At 40.6% G+C, this 23,113-nt stretch overlaps 1 protein-coding gene across 2 annotated transcripts; it reads right to left on the bottom strand.

Annotated features, from left to right (window-relative positions):
* Positions 1-4,149: 4,149 nt before the first annotated feature.
* fbxl20 (F-box and leucine-rich repeat protein 20) lies at positions 4,150-21,504 on the bottom strand. 2 transcript variants are annotated; one of them, XM_074656185.1, is made up of 16 exons: positions 21,366-21,504; positions 20,936-21,134; positions 13,280-13,341; positions 12,399-12,453; positions 12,181-12,255; positions 11,245-11,339; positions 11,096-11,164; positions 10,908-11,003; positions 10,034-10,160; positions 8,606-8,680; positions 7,783-7,913; positions 6,876-6,936; positions 6,696-6,740; positions 6,556-6,612; positions 6,237-6,449; positions 4,150-4,986 (listed from the first exon to the last, which is right to left on the bottom strand). In XM_074656185.1, exons 2-16 carry the CDS (start codon positions 20,975-20,977, stop codon positions 4,879-4,881), a joined length of 1,311 nt encoding a protein of 436 aa, XP_074512286.1. In that variant the 5' UTR covers positions 20,978-21,134; positions 21,366-21,504; the 3' UTR covers positions 4,150-4,878. The 2 variants fall into 2 exon arrangements, with proteins under 2 accessions (XP_074512286.1, XP_074512287.1); XM_074656186.1 differs by lacking the exon at positions 21,366-21,504 and adding an exon at positions 21,221-21,362.
* Between the last annotated feature and the right edge of the window lie 1,609 nt (positions 21,505-23,113).

Consider the following 23,113-nt stretch of genomic DNA (forward strand, 5'->3'; position numbering starts at 1 on the left):
CCTTTCATCCTCCGTGTGATACCCCAGGTGCCGGAACGCGGCTGCTAAAAATGAGCATTAAAACGGGAATGGAGACACATTGATCTCTCGGTGATTTAGAGACGGAGGAGGCAATAGGAGGATGAGAGAGACACAAAATGAGTCCCATGCGGCGGTAGACGGATCCCAGCCGTGACAGCGGTCGTCATGGTGCAGTCTCAGGACCAGAGCTGCTGCTGCTGCTGCTGCTGCTGCTGCTGCTGCTGCTGCTGCTGCTGCTCTCTCCACTGGAATAAATTGATACTGATTGTTCGTCTGTGCTTTCACCTCAGACATTTGTACGTAAGCATGCACAAACACAGAGACTTGACCCTGCATGCAGTGTCCAATGAGATCCGAGAGTCTAGCTTGTCACAAACACTCAGAGAGTCACAGTTTAAACCCCAAACAACCAGCTGATAAAGGCTGTGCTCTTAGGATTTTTTCTGTTCCTACCATAGGGACAATTGTGCTAAGGTTAGGTTTAGGCAATAAAACTACAACTTCTTTAGGTTAAGGCAAAAAACAGTTACGTTTAGGCAATAAAACTACAACTTCTTTAGGTTAAGGCAAAAAACAGTTAGGTTTAGGCAATAAAACTACAACTTCTTTAGGTTTAGGCAAAAAAAACAGTTAAGTTTAAGCAATAAAACTACAACTTCTTTAGGTTTAGGCAAAAAAAAACAGTTAAGTTTAGGTGAAAACATTGTTTTGGGTTAAAATACCTACAAACACGAAGATAACCACACATTTTTGGTTTCACACTGTCTATACTACGACGCCTGACTTCCATCAACATCAACATCATCTATTCACCCCATTATAGTTCTAATCAAGCAAGATGTAGTTTCATCGCTAAGGTTTTACGTGGGCTTGCACCTCCCACACTGAGTCAATTCATAATGCAGAAGGATAGTAACGGCAGAGCAACAAGGGCAAATACCAGAGGGCTCTGTGTTGTACAATACAGACGTAGCAAGTTTGGGCAAACAGTCAGAGCCGTCAGAGCCACCCACTACTGGAACAGTCTTCCTATTGAATTAACAGACAGCACTTATTATCATAAACTTAAGAGCTGAGAGAAGAGATTGTGTTGTATTGTGTTGTACTGTGTTGTTCTGTAGTGCTTGCTGAAGCATTGTATTGGTAATATTTTTAATTTGTAATAAACTGCTCAGGGACTACAGATGAAAATTAGCTCCTTAGCTTTAACTCTGGCACATTTACATCGAGGTACAAACTGAAATGTTGATTAATGTGCACTATCCCTGATAAGTAAATAAATAAATTCACAGTTCCAGTTAAAGTAAAGCATGTCCACTGGTGTGTTTTAATGCTGCTTACTGGACCAGGTCCTCAATGGCAACTTTACCCTGGTTAAAAGAGGGGGAAAGAAATTGTCAACACATACAACACTTTTTTACAATCATCACAAAGCGGTGTTTTACAGAATAGCTACATTTGCAAACAGAAATAATAAAACACAAAACAGTAGTAATCCTACGACCGGCCTTAGAAATAATTAAAAAAACTGCCAGGAAAGAGAACAAACTATTCCTTTTTTATGACTTCCTTTCAAATAAATAATGTATTCCAGTCTGGGAACTGGTGGTTTACCCCACTTGACTCCTGACTAAAGCAAATCAATTTGACTCTGAATAGCTGAGAGATCCTGAGAACTGAAATCAGACTGAATCATTACAAACTGGCTCACTGCTGCCATCTGCTGCTCCAACAACACTAAATAACCTCTAGCCATAAAATGAGCTCAACACAAACCAGACAAGTCTTAATAATATAGGTATATATTTATTCATACGTACATATTCATTTATATCGGTTAATTGTATAAAAAAAAAAAAAAAAAAAGAAAGAAAAAAAAAAAAAAAGGAAAAGATTTACAGTAATTATATGAACTACAGTCATTGTCAATTGTTTTTGAAATTTCTCAGGTGTCGATCTACCATGAACACACACTGTAGATTCATCTCCTGCCCTCCGTCCTAATAATCCTCGACCTTACTCCAGTGTTTGGGACATGAAACAGACGCGTAAACAGGTGGAAGGTCTGACAGAGAGGGGTTTGATACGGTGAGGAAAAAGAAGTCTGGTGTTTTGCTTTGTAGTGTATTTTGTACCATGAAAAGACTGATGACATGTTGTTTATTTTGTACATATAAAACCATCAGGGAGAGGGTGGAGTATCGCTACCTGTAATCCATTCAAAGCGTTTGCCTTAAAGCACTCATGACTCAGCTCGTGCCACATACAGTGCATGACGAGGGCAAGCAGGTGTTACAACCAGACTCAGTCTAAATCCTCCGGTTCCTCCAGTTAACCGTCTTAACCCCCCGGAGCACGGCGACAGAGTACATTTCCGCCATTTTGACTCTTAGTTGTTCCCTAATCCCCCATTCAAACAATACCGATCCGACTGGATTACACCGGATTCATCTCAGTTTGTATTATTCTTCCTGTCGTAGCCGTCAAATCTCAAACTGAACAGAATCATCATTCAGCGTTTCGCCTGCTGGCGTGCATCTTAAAACCACAACGAGGACATTTGAGAGTGATCAACATTCCACACTGGGTTCACCAATTTGGGTCTTGCTTGGTGCATTTGGGCAGGGTGCATTATGGGAGGGAAAAGCAAGGCATACAAATTAAGAAGAGGAAAGCACGCATATGGGAGAAAAATCTGCTAAAGCGGCACACGATGCCTGAACAGCCATCCCGAGGACTTCTCCTTGATGGAAACATTCAATAAGTAGAACCTACATCAAACATACATGAACTCCTCAACTCACATTAAAAAAAACAACTCAACATTTATTACAATTGCACTGGCGCCAACACTTCCCCCGGACAAAGGCTACACTCTGGACATTTAGTAACAATAAACTCTTAATGAAAACACAAACACCATCAGATCAAAACTGAGGACTGGAAGAGGGGCTCAAACTCAACTTGGAGACACTGAACTCATGACTTCAAAACACAAAAGCAGGCGCAATCCAAACCACACCAAAACAGAAATGCAAAAGAAGAGAAAAAAAAAAGAGATCCAGAGGAAAATCAGAAAGAAAGACACATTTATAAAAAGGAAATGGGAAGAAAAAGAGACACAGAATAAAACAGGTGCAAGTGCAGGAGAAGGTAATCCATAAGAAAAGGCTTCAATACTTCATAGGGCGGCGGGGGGCCGAAGTTCGTTATAGCCCTCCGTTGTGACAAAAATCGTTCCGTCATATCTGTCACCAGGCCAGAATTGTGCGCTCAAGATTCAGTTCCTCTTGCAGTGACTCCACCGGTCTGATCCGGTCCACTCCTCCTGCAGCGCCGCCGGTCCCAGACAGACGGAGGAGCTCACAGGTGTAACACGCTCCGTCCCCTGCAAGGTCTCATGGGTGTTGAGGAGTCGCCGATGTCGTCCTCTCACCGCTGCGCGTGGTTCACCAGAACCGGCCACTGATGCGAAAACAAGAGCAACTAAATGAAATCAAACTGAACTGAAAATAGACGTACTTTTGATTGTTTTCAGTTGGCTTTTTCTTTCCATTGTTCTGGTCTGACGGCATGAATTTGTGTAGTGATGTCAGACCTTTTTTTTCTTCTGTCAAAAGAGCGTCTTTATAACTTTTTCTGTTGTGAGCTTTTCACAGTTCTTCGTGCTGGCTCAGTTTGACTGTCCAAAGCTCCAGCACATATTCTCAGATGTGTGAGCTTCGCCATAGTTCCCTCAGAAAGACCTCGTGGACAGAAACCTCTGCCCCGTCTCATATCATCATCTGTCGTTTCGCTGGCTTCGACTCTCGGACTCCACAGTCCTCGTATATTTACAATTAGATTTTAAAAAACTAGAGGTGTTACATGCAACATTTGGCATCTTCTCGAGTCCCCACTTGTGAGTCTTAATTGGTGTCCATTTTTTAGAAAAATATTTTTTCTCTTCAGTATATTGAAGCTTCTGATTGTAACAGAGAGACAGAGAGAGGTGAGGGTACAGGTGCAGCAAGCTCAGTGTGTGCATGATTTGTGTGTAGTTAGTAAAATGCTAGTCTTAAATTCTGAGATGGTCGTCTTTGTAAAGTGTCTCATCATTGCTTTAGGTGCAAATAGCTGCAAGTATGCTTTTCTTTTCTTTCTTTTTTTTAAATCACAAAATATGCTGCTTTCTGTGTGTGTCGGAGGTGTCGGCAGTTTACTGGCTGCATTACTGCCTCCCCTTTTTTTTTTTTTAAATAAACAGCCTGCAGAACGAAGCTAACACAGGTCTCACTCAAGTGCAGTTCCTGTCTAGAGGTAGCTGTCAAGTGACATTCAACACAGAGGGAAGTATGTGTGAGAGGTTATTCAATATTCTGTTTAGAGGAAATGACTGTAATCTGTCTCAAAGTGCTGAATAAGTGAAGAGTATCACTCCCCCTCAAATACGGAACAATGTTTTTTATGTAATTCTTCATTTGATGAAGAGTTAAATCCCTTAACAGTGGTGACCACATTTGATTTTTACATAACCCTCTTTGTAATACTGGTTTGTCCACTGAACACAGACCAGGAATGAGTTAATCTGTGTATATACGTGTGTCAGAAAGCCTGGTGTGTATGTGTACTGTGTGTGTGTGTGGTGGAGAGATTCGGGAATGTTTTTTGGGAAAGTTCCCCCAGACGCTGTAGCGTGTTTTGGCTCTCTCCCTCTCTCTGCAGCTCCAAAGGGTGGGGTGGGGGGGGGGACACACCAGCATGTACTCTATGACAGGGCGCCGGGAGGTGGACAGCAGGTCAGGGGTCAAGTGACGGGCTGCGGGGAGCGTGTACGAGGGCCACGGGGCGAGGAAAGAGGGGGTTGTTGTCTTTACATCATAGCAGAACGCAGCAGCGGCAAAACCTCTGACGGCTGCCCCCGACGGAGGGCGGCGGAGTGACGGGAGCGAAGTACGCGTGCACTTTGATGTTAGGCAGGTGGGTCTGTGGAGAGGAGACATGGAAATATAGATGTGTTAATGGATCATACAAATACATGTGTTATATATTGTAGCATTATGTACATAATTGACATGTTACATACCCATTTATTTCTTAACGCTTTTATATAAGAGCAACTAAAATGTCACAATTTCCTCCCCCGGGGATTTCTGATTCTGAAATAAAAGTTATTGAGAACAAACTCACGTCTTCCAATCCAGTCAGGCTGTGATTGATTTATATTCAAATTAAAAGACAAAGAGATCTGATGCTAATGAGACCAGTTCTCTCCGGGCAGAGTGATCACTCACTGCGTGTACTTCACACCTTAGTTTTGATTCATCACTTCTTGTGGGTGGAGCGAGAGTTTAATTTGGACAAAGTGTATAAATCTCTGACATCCATCTAGAACATTCTCCTCTGATGCTTCGTTTATCAGGCTGATAAGAAAAGTGTATGTTTTAATTCAAACATAAATCTTTGTTTAGCTGGCTTTAAGCTTAAGTAACTTACTAGGCCAAACATACAGTATGAAGCCCTGATCCAGGTCTGTCATACTGCTCCTTAGGCTCCACTTTAACTCTTTCTTCCTCACTTGGAGACTGTAGCTCTCTATGCTCGTACATCAGTATTGTTGTAAGACAGAATTTAGCCATCAATTATTATTTCCTGTATTTTATTAAAACCGACTGTTGCATCAGTTATACGGGTGACTGGTCTTAGACTATCTTGCAGGTGAAGAAGCTGGATGTGGAGTTCCTTGGCTCGTGTATGGTTACACAGTGTCTGTGGTTTTGAAGCCAGTTGGATGTACTGCCAAATTCTCGGAAATGTCATAGGTGATGGCTTATGGAAGTGAAATGAATATTAAATTTATGGGGAACAGCTCTGGTGGACATGCCTGCCCTTAAAACTTGCGACATCTGTGGCATCGTGTTGTGTGATAAATCTGCACATTTTAGAGTGACCTTTTATTGTGACCAGCCCACGGCACACCTGTGTAATAATAGTGCTGTTAAATCAGCATCTTGATGTGCCACACCTGTCTGGTGGATGGATTATCTTGGCAAATGAGAGGTGCTCACTAACACAGATTTTAACAAATTTGTGACCAAAATTTGAGAGAAATCCCTTTGTGTGCATAGAAAAGTCTTTCATTTCAACTTGTGAAGAATGTGAAAACCAAAGTGTATTTCTGACCGGTGTCCATATGAATCAGTGCTTACTCACTGTCATCAGCCCACACAACTCACCCTTAGTCTCTTGATGCCGGCGCGGGTGATCTGCTGGCAGTCATAGAGCTCGATGCGATCCAGACTGTGGCAGCTCTTCAGGTGCTCCAGCGAGGCGTCTGTGATCAGGGGGCAGTTGTCCAGCTCGATCACCTCCAGACGATCGTGAGCACACGGGCCGCTGCCGAGGTGCCTGATGCCGTCATCGGTGATCAGCTCACAGTGAGACAGACTCTACAGGAGGACCAACAACACAGGAGCTCCATTACTCAACCGTCTGCTAGAACAAGCTGTGATGAGGTGCTTGTAAACATGACAGGAGCGACAGCCGCACACTCACCAGGACTTGCAAACGAGGGCAGTGGATAGACAGCTGGATGAGCGTTCCATCTGTGATCTGATGCAAAAATAAAAAAAAGAGATAAATGTCATAACTGCATCTCCCTACAACAACAGTGGAAACCGTATTTGTTTATTTACCTGCACACATTCTTCTAAATCCATCTTCTCAAGCTCATGACAATTCTGCAGCAGAGAAAGAGACGATAAACAGAAAGAAACTTTATGATCTGTGATGATGTTTAGGGACTAAAAACTAATGTGACATCCAACTTCAAATGTTTAAATCTGTAAGCATGAAGTGTTTGATGCCACACTCACCCTTGCTAATGTAGTGAAGCCCACATCTGTAAGCTGAGAGCAGCGAGCCACTTCTAATATTCTGAAAGGAGAAAGAGAGGAGCAGAGAGTTATACATGCTGTTACAGTCTGTCACTCTTTAAGACTTTAACAGGATCTGCAGCAGTAAGGCTTCAGATAACTTTATTGCAGAAAGGCCCATTTACATTCCTCTCCACGAGCTCCATTATTAACACAAATCTTTACTGTAGGATTAAATAATTAATCAAGGTTTTATGATAATTATTTTACGAGAAAAAAATCCATCCCTGCAAGCGATTTAATTTAAAAACGAGTCTTAAAATCTTGTTTGCAAGAAATCAAAAATCTGTGAGGGAAGTTTCACCCATTTCAGAAAAGTCTCTCAAAAGAAAAGCACAACATCAGTCTGTCAGGATCCAGATTGTCAATCAATCATTCTTGAAATCAAATTAAATAAATTGTACTCAACTGAAATTGCTTCACGGTAGGGCTGGGCGACATGGCTTATAAATAAAATCTGAATATTTTTAGGTTGTATCATTATATACAATATATATCTCAATATTTTAATATTTTGTCTAAAACAACATTAACTGTTTGATTTAACCCTTTGATGCGTGATCATTCTAGCAAACTATTCTGAACTCTCTGAGGTGGTGTACTGTCATATTGAAGTCAGACTGGTCTTTGGAAATGTATTCTTATTAAGTTTGACTAATTATTCACACAGTTGAAATTCAAATTAATCGTTTAATATGTATTCATTTTGTTTTATTTATTTATTTATGATGGACTGATTGACTTATCAAATTATATAATATAATAATCAAACTTAAAATACATTTTCAGAAAGATAGAGTTTACATTTGCAGGGTCTGGAAAGTGGTGCATGGGTGTGTAAATTCACCTGAGGCGAGGGCAGTTCTGTCCCAGGGCGTGCAGGATGGCGTCTGTGATATTGGCACAACCCGACACACACAGAGACTGCAGGCGGTGACAACCCCGACATATTGTGATGAGGCCCTCATCTGTGATCTGCTGCTCACAGAGAGAGAAACTTTGTGTTTGTGTGTATCACTTAAATCCACATCAACTGTGATATGTGAAAACATCCAAACTTTTCCTGTGCTCACCAGCAGCTATGCATCAAAAGCAATCAACATGTGACTTGACATATACTCCTGTGCCTTAACATCCAGCTAATGAGAGAAATGTCTTTTCTCACACATTTCCTGTAAGTATTGCTCAAGAAAACTCGGTGAAGCGGAGGCAGAGGAGGAACAGGTGAGAAATAGCTAGACAAGAGAAAAAGGAAGAGGAGGAACAACTGGGACAAGATTTGAAGATGAGTTGATGAGGTGTGATATTAGGAGGAGATGGAGACATGGAGGAGGAGGATGAGAAGAGCATTCAGGTGGTTAGAAGGAGGAGAGACAAATACAACCAGAGAAATATGTATGCATTGTGTGAACAGGCGTCACAGACTATTGGCATCCACAATGAGCTTTGAGTTGTAGAGCACAACGTGTACCATCAGTCTATCAGCCTGGAGAGTAACCAACAGTGTTTGTGTACTTTTTACTTTCATGCCAAAAGTCCAGATGCAGGAGTTTTATAGCAAGAGAGGCATTCCATTTACACTATACGAAATGTGTCTTGAAATGTGTTTTTCCAGATTAACTTGATTCATCTTCTAGTTAACTGTTATAATCTGTTAACTGTATACTTACTGAGCATGTCTGCAAGTTGAGTGTGACGAGCTCTGGACAGTGAGCCCCGATATGCTTCAGAGCCTCGTCCTCTAGCTGTGGAAGAGATGGACAGGAGGAAAGACAACATCTGAAATCAAACTACATTCATTAAATGTATAATAAAACATACTAAGATTATCCCTCTACTGTCACTGATATAAAGGCTTGTCATTAAATTAGAAACACCTCTTGATATAGCGCAATACAATTCGACGGCACCACAAACTACAGCTTCTAAAAAGGACCATTAAGTTGAATGTTAATTTTGTTAATGAAAACTATGACGAAATATGGTGTTCAACAAACTTTCCTTCCATGACTAAGACGAGACGATGACGAGACGGCATCTAGATCATTAAATACTAATGGTGACAATATCAAACATGCAATATCGCTGACGAAAAAAGACTAGAAGTAGTGTAAAAAATAAAAACTTTCACTCAGTCCCATCTCTGTGTCTCCGGTCCTGACAATTGTGCTACCATAATGCATAAAGTTGGCAGTATTTTTGCATGTTGGGCGGGCGGAGTGGCTCTCATAATGGGCCGGTGGGTGCGACTGAACCATCTGAGTAACTGCAAAACTGCATTCTTAATCATTCAACCTTTGTTTTTCATCAGATAATGATAAGATAAAATCTTATGTGAAATAAGTTTGACTTAAAAAACTAAATTATTGGTTTGGCTAGACTAGATTGACTGAAATGTTCAATATACTCTAATGACTAAAAAAGGACATTTGACACAGGACTAAGAAGGACTACTAAAATAGCTGAAAAAATTAAGAGAGAAAACATTTTGACTAAAAGATGACTAAAATGGAATGACTTTTCGGCAACTAAAACGCTTTACGTCTTAAAACTAAATCTAAAATAACTGCCATAATGAAAATCTTCGAGACCTGAGTATGATTTGTTTTGTTCTTTAAATTAATAATCTGTGACAGCTTCATAGAAATATACGTGGTCGTATTTTCACACTGTAGTGTTGTCTGTTGATAGAACAGGATGGTGATTATATGAAGGCGTTCACATTTGCTGTAAACAGCGTCTGGAGTGCCTTTCCTCAGAAACATCTTCTGTTGCACAGGAAGTGATGCATTTTATGTTTGCAGTAGCAGCGGCAGCTGTGTTCTACTGGAATAAAAATTAGAGGAACTTGGTAGTGAGAACGGTAAGTGATGGCCACTATGACGAAACGTACAAAAGACAGTGCCACCTAGTGCAGTGTTGAGCAATAAGAACGGTGCATTCAAGGAGTCTCCAATGGAACCAAACAATACAGTTCTACAAATTAAGTTGCTTTCAGATTTATCCAATCAAATTCTATACTGAATCATTATGCTCTAAGCACCGCCAACATCAACCCAGGTCTGCATCTCCAGATCCTACTAAGCCCTGAAGCATACCTGTGTGCATCCTTTGAGGAAAAGGCCTTTGAGTCCAGGACAGCAACGCACCAGGGCCTGGATGCCGTCCTTGGTGACCTGATCACACCAGGAAATGTTGAGCTGCTCCAGCAGGGGACAACCCTCACTGACGGGAGGAAATTAGACAATGTGAGAGGTGGAAAACAAGCAGGAAAAGAGATGGCAAAAGAAGAGCACAGCAATGAGAGAGAGGGAGACTTTCATTTTGTATTCTACTTTCAATGCACATTGATCAACATCACTGTAAATGTGCCAGTGTTAGCCAGAACGCTAATTTTCAACTGTTGTCCTTCGGCCTGATGTTAAAATTGGCCATTAATACAACAATTAGGGTGCTTTCAAAAGCCAAAGTCTGTTTGGCTAGTCCGAATCAGAGTGAAATTGATATTTTTGGTAGGTTTTCTATTTAGTCTTGTTTGGTTTGGAACTAATTTGTGAACTGTGAAACCTGAGTACAATTACTGTGTTCACAACCGCCCAAACGAACCGCACCAGAGTTCGATTTAAACGGACTAGATTTTGGATTATAAAAACGCCATAAAACACACACATAAAATTAGAACAGGAGTAAACAAAACATGCTGAACAGGATAAAAAGCTCAGAGGAGTAAAGCAGCATCATGCAAAGTAGGACATTTAGAAAGAAAGAGAGAACACAATATGGGGAAATCTTCCTGATATTGAGTTAAAGTACGCTTTGTGCAGTCCACATACATTACCGTATGCATAATGTATTTATATATTATAATATTTAATTTGTCACTGGTGTAGGTTTAACATAGGAAATCAATGATGGTGGTATCTGAGGGTGTTGAATAATATAAGTATACATGACAACGCTGACCCTACACACCTGAGAGCTTTGAGCGACAGGTTGGTGATTGAGGTACAGGAGGCGAGGTCCAGGTGCTTCAGCTTCGGACAGAACTTACTGAGGCTATTACACGTGCTGCAGAAGAGAAAGACAATGAGCCTTTTCAAGGAGAAGTAGCATTATGATGATACACTGGCATCCCATAATAACGCACTAACATACTGTACCTGTCAGTGATCTTGGTGCAGCCATTCAGACTAAGCAGCTCGATGTTCCTGCAGTTCTGAGAGAAAGTCCTACAGAAATAAAACAAACAGAACTTGTCAGAATTACTCCCAAGGGTCTGAAGTAGAAAATCTGTCCTCGCCAAACTCACCTCAAGGCGCTGTCACCCACGCCCAAGCAACCCCGCAGGCTCAGCTTCCTAAGGAACCCCCCACATCGCTTTGAGATGTTCTCCACCACCCGGCCCTGCAACGAAAACAATCCACTCAGCACACCTCGATTTGTGCTTGACCTTTCAACGCCCTGACACACCAAGCCGATGGTCGGCAGTCGGACAGTTTGGGGCCGTCGGTGAGCGCCTGTCGGCCTAGTTTTTGCGGTGTGGCCCGCACTGTTGACTCTAGTTTGCCCGTGTCAGAGTTTTTTTTTCCGGCCAATTCAGCATGTTGAATCAGCGGCGGAGCCCGTCGGTGAGAGAAATCACTCTGATTGGCTGTTCAGCTTAAACCAATCAGTGCACGTGAAGAAAAACGGAGGTGAGGAAAGCCAGCAAATGAGTAAAGTCACACACACAGAAGGCTCTTCTCATTTTTCATCTTCATCTCATCTGATCATTTCAATATACGACATATTTTCACAATGACATGGCCATCTGGAATGAAGCCAAGTGGTTTAGTGAGAGTGGTGTGAAAACAGCTGCCAAACGTCGCTTTATTCCATGTACGTATCATAACAACGGCTTGTATGTACGCCATTCTCAGTCTTCTAGTTTTCCTTTTTGAATGACGAATACAGACTACCGTGACCTGCTGGTGTGAAGAGTTATTTCATCTCACACAAGCGCAGAACGTACGTGCTAACTGGCCGTCAGCTGTAGTGTTTGCGGTGTGTTCACATGCAACTTGTCTGCCAAAACAAAAGCAACGTGAGACAAAGGCAACAGTCGGCCTTCATCGCCGCTGGTTGTTTGTTGTTGGGTTGGTGTGTCTCGGTAAAAATAATGACAGATTCTAAATGGGAAAAAGTACACAGCAAAGATTGAAGTTACAGGTAAGAAGTAAAATAGATGGAGATCAGATTTACTCACCTCAATGTCCCTCTGAAAGTCAAAGAGGTCGATTCGTTGCCAGTTGCTGCCATCCAAGGCCAGAACATTCCAGGACTGAGAGCAGGGGAGGGAGAAACACACGTTTAGGGTCAAGCTGGTTCTCAAACAAACCACATACACACTCTAAAACACACACAGACAAACACGCATGCATGCACACACACACACACACACACACCTTGTGAACACAGACTCACCCGTGAGACCTGGGCACAGCGACAGAGTGTCACCACATCCAGAAAGGAGAAGATTCTGGAAGAAAGACAGGGACGGTTTAGAGACCCTGATCCCCGCTGCCAGAAGCTTCCTCTTTACACTAAACTGCCCAACTCGACCCTGCTTCTGCTTCCAACTCACAGCAACGGGGGTGTGAGTGAATCAGCTAATATTGTCTTTGACTGTAGGCAGGATAGATGTGTTTACCCTGTACGCAAAATAGATGTGTTTACTCAAAGTGGGGTCCTGGCGAGGAGGAAGACGCGCAATCTGCTTCTTGAGGAACAGAGCCGGAAACTTACTATAAGATCCCCTCAATGCAGCAAAAAAACTGTAAGGGTTGAAGCAGTGAGTCCAAGCACAGCATGCCAGCCTCACAAATCAGGGCGCCGGACCTGGCAAAGCAGCACAGAGTCAGCAGCCGCAGCACAGGCAGTTCGGTTGGCAAGGCCGAGGCTTGAGTTATGGCCTTCATTTTCTGTTTGCTCATGGGCTCTCCTTCTTTTTTTTTTTTGCCTGAACTCAATTTGAATGCTTTATAGCCTCAAGCATCTGTTTCTAATTACAGTTCTAGCATTGGGGGCGCAGAGTAGGGTGGGGAAACTCGCATCCTGGTGGTTGGTTTTGTTAAAATATTTGCTAAAGGGCAAGTGAGCATACAGTATATGATGGTGAAATGCACAGTGTGTGTGTGTGTGTGTGTGTGTGTGTGTTTGGGGTTGTAGAGGGAGGAGGGTGCTGCATTTGTGTATGATTGGATGTGCTGATTGGGAGCAAAGGCAGGGTGGCGAGTGTGGAGTATATGCAACATGCCATTTTTGCTTGAGAGATACTGATTGAAGTGTTTTGTAACGTCACTCACCGTAGCAACAGCTCCTTAGGCAGCTTCTTATTGATGACCGCCTCATCACTGTTTGTGAACATCTGAAAGATTGCAGAGGATAATATTAGTCCTGGCAGCCTGTTTTTAACATAGCTGGGGCCTCCCCTCCATCCACTCACCTCACTCAAGGACGGCCCCGGCATATAAACAAGGATAAATGATCGTAATCTCATCAGCTGAGATAGATTCAATGTCAAGTCATGGAAAACACTGAGGTGACAAGAAGATAAAGCAGCGCAGGAGACTGGAATTTGTGTCTTCTATGCAAAATCAGCAGGATACTGTTGGACTTTGTAGTGTCGACTACAGAGCTGTGATGGCCTCTGCTTCCATGTTATCTTTTCAGCATGCATGTTCTCCCTTTACTTCCTGTGTTGTTTAAACCAGCAGCTTCCACATCAGCACGTATAGAATGTACACTGGAATTAGTACAATTAGGGCTGTCAAAGTTAATGCAATAGTGAAGATACGCGAAGGAGGCTCAATAATGCTTCAAGCTTACGCTAAATTTTGGCGAGGAAAAACTGGCATGGCCATTTTCAAAAGGGGTCCCTTGACCTCTGACCTCAAGATATGTGAATGAAAATGGGTTCTATGGGTACCCACGAGTCTCCCCTTTACAGACATGCCCACTTTATAATAATCACATGCAGTTTGGGGCAAGTCATAGTCAAGTCAGCACACTGACACACTGACAGCTGTTGTTGTCTGTTTGGCTGAGTTTTTCACTTTATGATTTGAGCATATTTCTTATACTAAATGCAGTACCTGTGAGGGTTTCTGGACAAAATTTGTCATTGTTATGTGTTGTTAATTGATTTCCAATAATAAATATATACATACATTTGCATAAAACAAGCATATTTGCCCACTCCCATGTTGATAAGAGTATTAAATACTTGACAAATCTATCTTTAAGGTACATTTTGAACAGATGAAAAATGTGTGATTAATCAAGGTTAAATATGTTAATCAATTGACAGCCCTAGTTACAATATTCCTTTTGTAACTCTCAGACGAATTGCTCCAGATTCAATTGCATGCTGTGTGCGAGTGCAAATACTAGCCTATAATCCACAGAAAAAGCCTCCGTACACAAAAAGACAATAAATCAGCATTTATTAAGACCCAGCTACTTAGACACAAACAATTATTGAGGACCCCAGGGTTCTTATAATTTGTGGGAAATAATACTCCGCTAGACTGTAAAATGTAAGACGTTAAGACGATGACGTTTGTTTGCATCCACTCATCATCACAACGAGGCGAATGAAGCGACATCTGGCCAAATCCATTTTCCTCCATAGACTTAGAAAGATAAATCTAAACCAGGGATGGGGTAATTGAGGGGTGGGGGCTTTAGTGTGTAAATAAAAAGGGCACATGAGGCAAACATCTGTGACAAGATCAACAAGGAATTTGCATGTCCTTATAGGTACAAATATGAAGCATCCATGATCCCAAAATAAATGTATTGTGTTTAAACATGGGTCCTAACAGAGTGTGCTATTTTGATTATGGGTGTCTGTCTTAAAACCACATTCACAATGTGAATACATACACACAGCTTAAGATTTTGACACTTAAACAAACCTATTCATCAGCTCATAAACACAAACTGACAGGTCTGCCTGTTTAGAAATCCAGTCAGCTCTGGGTCAAAGCTTCTCTTATGTGTCTCTGATAAACATACAAACTCCACACATGGCTGTCTGTGCACGGGCTGTCTGTGCACGGGCTGCCTGCCAGCGCAGACGTGTAAAAATTTTGAGGGAGTAAGAAGGGACAGACATTTTGCGTTTGGATTTGGAGCAAATTGACTCTGACAGCTTGCCCTCCAAAGCGCTACTACTTTCTGACCAAATAATCCAGACAGGGCCATTTCCAAAGAACCAGATGCGCATGGTCAACGGGCATACACTGTCCCCTTTTGTAATGTAACATAAAATGAACCTGATGCTGCATGAATGTGAGCATTATGTTTTCTCCACTGGTCAGCTATAGCCAGTGAAGCAGGCCTGGCAGGAGGTAAAAAGCTGGGTGAGCTGTAACCTCCAGCTAGACATTAACAAAAAGTGATTATATTTTTAGAAAAACACTTTTTTTTGCCGTTTCCTGAAAAGACCTGATGCTCAGATTAAATTTACATCGGTTTGACACTATGAGTTGACATTAAATCAGAGGCTAAATTTGGCTCAGATATTTAGTTTACATCCATGGATGTAGTTAAGGACAACTTAGTTATGAAATACCCAAAACACAGACCATTAACAAATAACAGATTGTTTAAACTGCTTCAACAAGTCTTACAACAATTCACCCAATTGTACAAAACATATTGGTAATGTCAATCACAATATGGTTATTATTTACATATTAATTTTAATTGGGAAATGATTAGGGGTGATTAAAGTCTGTCTACTTTTCAGAAGGCTGTAGTCTTTTGTTTAGGGCTGGTATACAACAGAGCATTATGTACTACAGAGCAGTAAAGCCAGATGAAATACAACAGGAAATGTCTGGAAATGCCCGTCAAAGTAAAACTCTCCCTAGCATACAATGTAGTAATTGGGTTTGACCACTATTTCATCTTTGATCTCAGGCTTTTTACAACAAGCCTTCTGGGCTAACTCTGGACTATTGAAATAAGCAAATAGACTGTATTGCATTTGTAAATGACCTCAACACCTTCTTTAACAGATTTGAATCACTGAATACAAAATGTTGCCATCAAATCGGAGATACAGAGTTCCACGATTCAATAAGGTTAGACTGAATCACTCTTTTGTGCAGCAGTCGATCCTAAAATTAAATATGGAGCCTAATCGCAGATCAAATGTACGTTGAAGGGTCTTGAATATATTGTTTGCGGTGACTGTATTGTTATGTTAAATGTATGTAATCTTGTTTGCGGTGACTGTAATGTTATGTTAAATGTATGTAATCTTGTTTGCGGTGACTGTATTGTTATGTTAAATGTATGTAATCTTGTTTGCGGTGACTGTATTGTTATGTTGAATGTATGTAATCTTGTTTGCGGTGACTGTATTGTTATGTTGAATGTATGTAATCTTGTTTGCGGTGACTGTATTGTTATGTTAAATGTATGTAATCTTGTTTGCGGTGACTGTATTGTTATGTTGAATGTATGTAATCTTGTTTGCGGTGACTGTATTGTTATGTTGAATGTATGTAATCTTGTTTGCGGTGACTGTAATGTTATGTTAAATGTATGTAATCTTGTTTGCAGTGACTGTAATGTTATGTTAAATGTATGTAATCTTGTTTGCAGTGACTGTAATGTTATGTTAAATGTATGTAATCTTGTTTGCAGTGACTGTATTGTTATGTTAAATGTATGTAATCTTGTTTGCAGTGACTGTAATGTTATGTTAAATGTATGTATTCTTGTTTGCGGTGACTGTAATGTTATGTTAAATGTATGTAATCTTGTTTGCAGTGACTGTAATGTTATGTTAAATGTATGTTTTATTGTTTGCTGTCTACAATTTTTTTGCTGCTGAGATGCAAAACAAATGTCAGACTTGAGCGGATGTAAAAATATTACATCTTATTCCGCACAATGACAAAATCAGTACAGTACATGCAACTTCAAAATCCTAAAGGTTGGTATTCAATATAGGATTATTATGGACTGACAGCATAGTTCCCCATATATAAAGAATAATGTAACACATCACTGCTCGGAAATTTTTCTGACCATGACTTTTTTAGACAAGATTAGCACCTCTGTCAGATTGTTGTTATACTTACAGGCGTAATACAGGTTGATACATAGGCACATTGGACATATTGTATTGACTTACAGAAATTGTGTTGTGAAGAGGGTTTTGTAAATACATCAAAAATATACACAATGAAATCACCTTTCATGTAACAGCCATGCTAGACAACTTGAAGGGAAGACTGGCAATGAAATCGTAAATTCATACTAAAAGTTAGAGCCTGGGCCAGTGGTTCTTGGGCTGCACAATTAATTGAATATTATCGCGATCACAATTTTGGCTTCTCACAATTAAATGAACATGATTGCCGTTTAAAATGTGAGTTCTTCTCATAGAAAACCCTGCTGCATATCAAATAAAGCGTTTCCTAAACTAACAGCCAGCCACCAGCCGGTGATCGAGATGTTTTGGCTTGACTTTTGAGTGTAGATATTATCTATACAACCAATGGGTTTATGATTAAATTAAGAACATAACATTTTTTATTTAGCTCTTATTGTTGCTGATTTTGCTCTCAAAGTGCACCACATTGAAGCATTTTAACTTTAAAATGTAGTTAACAAAAGGGTCGGGTGAATAATCCTGTATTTTTTCATATTGCAATATTTATAGCAGAAAAAATATTGCAATGTCAGCTTTTTCCGACATCGTGCAGCCCTAATTTGTACATTAGCAGGAATGTAGCACATTCGTATACTCAAATCAATAAATAATCTTGATATCAATATTGATCAAAATAATTATGATTATCATTTTGGCCATAATCATGCAGCCCTAAGTGGTTCCCAAACTTTTTCACGTCAAAGACCCCTAAACTGACACAAATTAGACCAAAGACCCCCATTTGATAAGATATGTCCTAGGGATCCCCATCTTATAGGATTGTTAGATTCAAAACAGAAAAATGACCAAAATATACATTTGGAACCCCCTCAAAGCGTGACTTTGAAAACCACTGGAGGAGGCTAGTAGCTCAGTCCATAGGGACTTGGCTTGGGAACCGGAGGGTTGCCGGTTCAAGTCCCCGCATGGACCAAGTACTGAGTGCGAACTGGTCGCTGGAGAGATGCCAGTCTCTTGGGCACTGCCAAGGGGCCCTTGAGCAAGGCATCAAACCCCCAACTGCTCGGGGCGCCTGTCAGGGGCAGCCCCCTCGCTCTGACATCTTTCTCATTAACGCATGTATATAGGTCCTGTTAGTGTATGCGTATCCTGTATATAAAGAACACTTTTGTCCATCAGTCCATCTTGTTGCTAAATAATAATTAATGTGCTGCTAAAGACATGTAAATCAGATGGTAGACAGATGGTAATTTTGTAATGGGTTATGTATGAATAATTGTAATGTGTTTTTTTTTTTGTCTGATGGGTCTTACTTGTCTGTCTGTCTGTCTGTCTATGGTAATAGTATGTATATTATATGTGTACTTTTTCTCAAACTAAGCTGCCTATGGATGCAAAATGAATTTCAGTGCAAACTGACAATAAAGTTGTATCGTATATAACAGTGAAAAAATTTAATTTGCCCTCGGGATTAATAAAGTGCCTTTCTTCTTCTACCACCTCAACAGGAGCCATCACTTTTTAGTTTGTTTTTATTTTCTAATAGTTAATGTTTTTATAACTGTTTTAATTATGTTATTTTGCACTTTGTCATAATGTTCTTGAATGTTTATGTAAAGCACTTTGAATTGCCCTGTTGCTGAAATGTGCTCTACAAATAAAGCTGCCTTGCCTTGCCTTTGAAAACCACTGGCAGAGGCCACCACCTCAAAGAGGAGCCCCCAAATAACAAAAAAAAATCTTATTTTGAAGTCAAAGTCGCAACCACTTCCGGTTTCCTCCTAGCCCAAAAAATCCCCCTTCAGCTTGACACCAGCAGCTCTCCACCGCAGCTGTCGGGCCAGAAGGTAACGGCCTGAAATCTTCTGAGTCGTCAGCTGTTGCACCGTTAAAAATAAATAAAACCACACACACAAATCCCACGGTATCTATCTGGGGGATTAAACAACACCAAGTGCTCGAAGCTGCACACACACAGCCCGATGTCCCCGGGGCCGGATACACACACAAGTACACGTTTTCACCAAAATAATGTCAGCTATGCTTGAGCCTGCGACACAAAGTTTACACTACTTACTACATAACAACAGCACCAGTACTGTATGTGTTATGTAGGCTGGTACTCCTAGTATCAGTGCAGATTGGTGGTGTGTTAAACTGTTGGTGATGGGCTTATTTGTTGATTTGCTAACATGTTAGGGTGCATGTTAGCAGTCAGGCCCCCAACAACAACCGCAGCAGCCATGGACATATGCACAACAATCCCCCATAACAAGTCGTATAAAAAAGCCCTGCAGATATTAAAACAATTATAAATAAAACAGCTTCTTTAGAAAGCTTTCCTTTGTAGCCTGAATGTGTTAATATGTGCAGACAGGGAGCTATGCTCGGCTAGCCAGCCAGTGTCTTTGTTTTGACGGTGCTAAAGGGAAGCGATGACAACATTTTAGGACCTTTAAATGTCTCTACATTTATTGATAAACAGCACATTAAACTTAGTGGCAAAATATAGATTTGTGTCAACTAAAATGACATGCCAAACCTAAGCTGACCATATATGCTTGAGCAAAAACAACAGACCTCACCAACAACCGCAGTGGCCATAGATATATGTACAACTAGTCCCCGAAAAATGTCTTATAAAAAGCACACCCATGCAGATATTAAGATATTAGGACAACTATAAATAAAACAGCTTATTTTGAAAGCTTTCCTTTATAGCTTTAATGTGTTAATATGTGCAGGGAGCTATGCTCGGCTAGCCAGCCAGAGTCTTTGTTTTGACGGTGCTAAAGGAAAGCGATGACAACATTTTAGGACCTTTAAATATCACTACATTTATTGATAAACAGCAAGATAAACTAAGTGGAAAATATAGATTTGTGTCAACTAAAATGACATACCAAACCTAAGCTAACCATATATGCTTGAACAAAAACAACAGACCTAACCAGGCCATGAATATATGCACAACTAGCTAGTCCCCCCAAAAAGTCGTATAAAAAGCAACACCCCTGCAGATATTAAAACAATTATAAATAAACCAGCTTCTTTAGAAAGCTTTCATTGAAGCCTGAATGTGTTCATATGTGCAGACAGGGAGCTATCCTCGGCTAGCCAGCCAGAGTCTTTGTTTTGACGGTGCTAAAGGGAAGCGATGGCAACATGTTAGGACCTTTAAATGTCACTTCATTTATTGATAAACAGCACATTAAACTTAGTGGAAAAATATAGATTTGTGTCAACTAAAATGACATGCCAAACCTAGAATTCAAAGATATATTATGCTAGAACAAAAACAACAGACCTAACCAACAACCGCAGCGGCCATGGATATATGGATATATGGATATATGCACAACAATCTCCCAAAACAGTCGAATAAAAAAGCTCATCAGATATTAGGACAATTACAAATAAAACAGCTTATTTAGAAAGTCAACAAATGCCCTTTCCCTGTAGCTTAAATGTGTTAATATGTGCAGAGAGAGAGAGCTGCGCTCGGCGTGCTAGCCAGCCAGAGTCTTTGTTTTGACGGTGCTAAAGGGAAGCGATGACAACACTTTAGGACCTTTAAATGTCCCTACATGTATTGATAAACAGCACCATAAACTTAGTGGAAAAATACAGATTTGTGTCAACTAAAACGACATGCCAAACCTAGAAGCTAGAACAAAAACAACAGAGGTAATCCCAAACATTTGACTGCGGAAGCTGCAGCACCATGAAGCGCAGTTTTAACAATAAATACAGTCACCATGTTAGGCCCCTGATATCCTAACGTGTTTAACGGCTACCATTGAATGTGTGTCAGCGTCTAACTCACCTCAAACCGGCTCCGCGAAACCCCGTTTACCTCCTTCCCCATGTCGGTTTCGCTGCTGGTTACCGACTCAATGAACTCGGTGTAGCCGGAGAAGTGAAATGCAGATACGGGCCCTCTTCCTGCCGATTCCCCTCCTCGACTATCATGCTACCGTCCTCTCCGGTAGCTCCTGTGGGGTGCGATGTCGATGAGTTTCGGCCTGTAAAAACAAAACGGTTCTTGTTTGTGCTAAAATATGAGCTACAAGGCAGACAGTTCTTCTTATCTGCTCGCTTCTCCTCTCACCTCCTCCTCCCCCTATTCCATCCATCCATCCATCCACACACAATAGGAATATAAGAACCTGGCAACCCTAAAATGGAGCTACGCCTACAATCACTTAGAAATAAAAATTAAATTGCGCAAAAGCGACTGCCTTTAGGCTACTTACTTGTAGGCTGGTCCCTTTAAACCAAAAGCTCGCAATGCGGGCCCAGTAGCTGAGGAGTAAAAGATAAATAATAGGCCTATCAAAGCGGGGTGTCAACCTTTTGACAGCCCACGTAGCACGAATATACAGTACCTGGCTATAGAGGCAACAGGGTTCAGGGCTCCCTATAATAAGAATACAAAAGTTTGATCTCAGGTGGTGGTAGATTTTGACACCACCCAAGACAAAGAGACCAATTAGATTATATGATAATATACATATTTTATGCTTTCACCCATACTTGAAATAACAAATAGGCTATTTATGTCTAATAAGCTTCCTCTTGCAGGCCCTGTCATTGAAGTTTGAGCCATTATTTTTCTCACAATAAGATTCGTATGTGTACTATAACATACACAGACAATGAGGGTGAGGGTTTGTCCTCTTATGACACATTAACCATTTAAATGCTTATTAATTTGTCTATACTGTATTGCATTTATTGTTCTCAAACATACATAACTTTGTTATTGCTGTTTGGAAAACGCCACTTCCTTGCTTCTCGTTGAGCACGCCCCTATTTGACAGTGGATCCAATCAGCTTCCAGGACGGCTGCTCGTCATACTGCGTAATCATACTGAAGAGCACGTGCTTGACAACAGTTCAGTGCCACAATCAAATGTAATATGGGGACTTTTTCAATGTCTAATGTGTTTCTTTCCTCTTTTTAAAATATTTTTTTTGTAATAGAAACCCTACAGGGTTCAGGGCTAGATCCTATAATACAAAAAAAAAAGTTTGATCCCAGGTGGTGGTAGATTTTGACACCACCCTAGACAAAGAGATCAATTAGATTATGTGATAATATATCATACTGAAGAGCACATGCTTGACAACAGTTCAGTGCCACAATCAAATGTAATATGGGGAATTTTTTAATGTCTAATGTGTTTCTTTCCTCTTTTTAAAATGTTTTTTTGTAATAGAAACCATACAGGATTCAGGGCTAGATCCTATAAAAAAAAAGTTTGATCTCAGGTGGTGGTAGATTTTGACACCACCCAAGACAAAGACACCAATTAGATTATGTGATAATATACATAGTTTATGCTTTCACCCATGCAGCTTATTTGAAATAACAAAATAGGCTATTTATGTCTAATAGGTTATGAGTAATTTCCACCTGCAGGCCCTGTCATTGAAGTGTAGGCCATTATTTTTCTCACAAAAAGATTTGTATGTGTACTATGACATACACAGAAGCAGAGGGTTTGTCCTCTTATGACACATTAACCATTTAAATGCTTATTAACTTGGCTATACTGTATTGCATTTATTGTTCTCAAACATACATAACTTTGTTATTGCTGTTGGAAACGCCACTTCCTTGGTTCTCGTTGACCACGCCCCTATTTGACAGCGGATCCAATCAGCTTCCAGGACGGCTGCTCGTCATACTGCGTAATCATACCAAGGAACACATGCTTGACAACAGTTCAGTGCCACAATAAAATGTATATGGGGACTTTTTTTAATGTCTAATGTGTTTCTTTCCTTTTTAAATTTTTTTTTTGGTAATAGAAACCCTACTGTACCTACAGTAATTGTATAATTGCTGCTGCAGGTAAAACTATCATGTTGCCCGTAGAAATTAAAGTTTAGTTCGAATAAAGAGAATCAAATATGTAAGTTTCATCACACACTTATTTTATTTCCATGTATTTATGAGGTCCAGCTGATAGCAGACACTTGTTATTTTAATCCATCC

This window comes from Sebastes fasciatus, chromosome 13, assembly GCF_043250625.1.
Source record: "Sebastes fasciatus isolate fSebFas1 chromosome 13, fSebFas1.pri, whole genome shotgun sequence".
NCBI classification, from domain to species: domain Eukaryota; kingdom Metazoa; phylum Chordata; class Actinopteri; order Perciformes; family Sebastidae; genus Sebastes; species Sebastes fasciatus.

Coding starts and splice junctions, on each gene's coding strand:
- fbxl20 (XM_074656185.1), bottom strand. CDS start 20,977: ATGGGGAAGGAGGTAAACGGGGTTTCGCGGAGCCGGTTTGAG. Junction 11,340..12,180: donor ACTTTCAGAGGGACATTGAG/GTGAGTAAATCT, acceptor TTTTCGTTGCAG/GGCCGGGTGGTGGAGAACAT. Junction 7,914..8,605: donor TCAACTTGCAGACATGCTCA/GTAAGTATACAG, acceptor CTCTGTGAGCAG/CAGATCACAGATGAGGGCCT.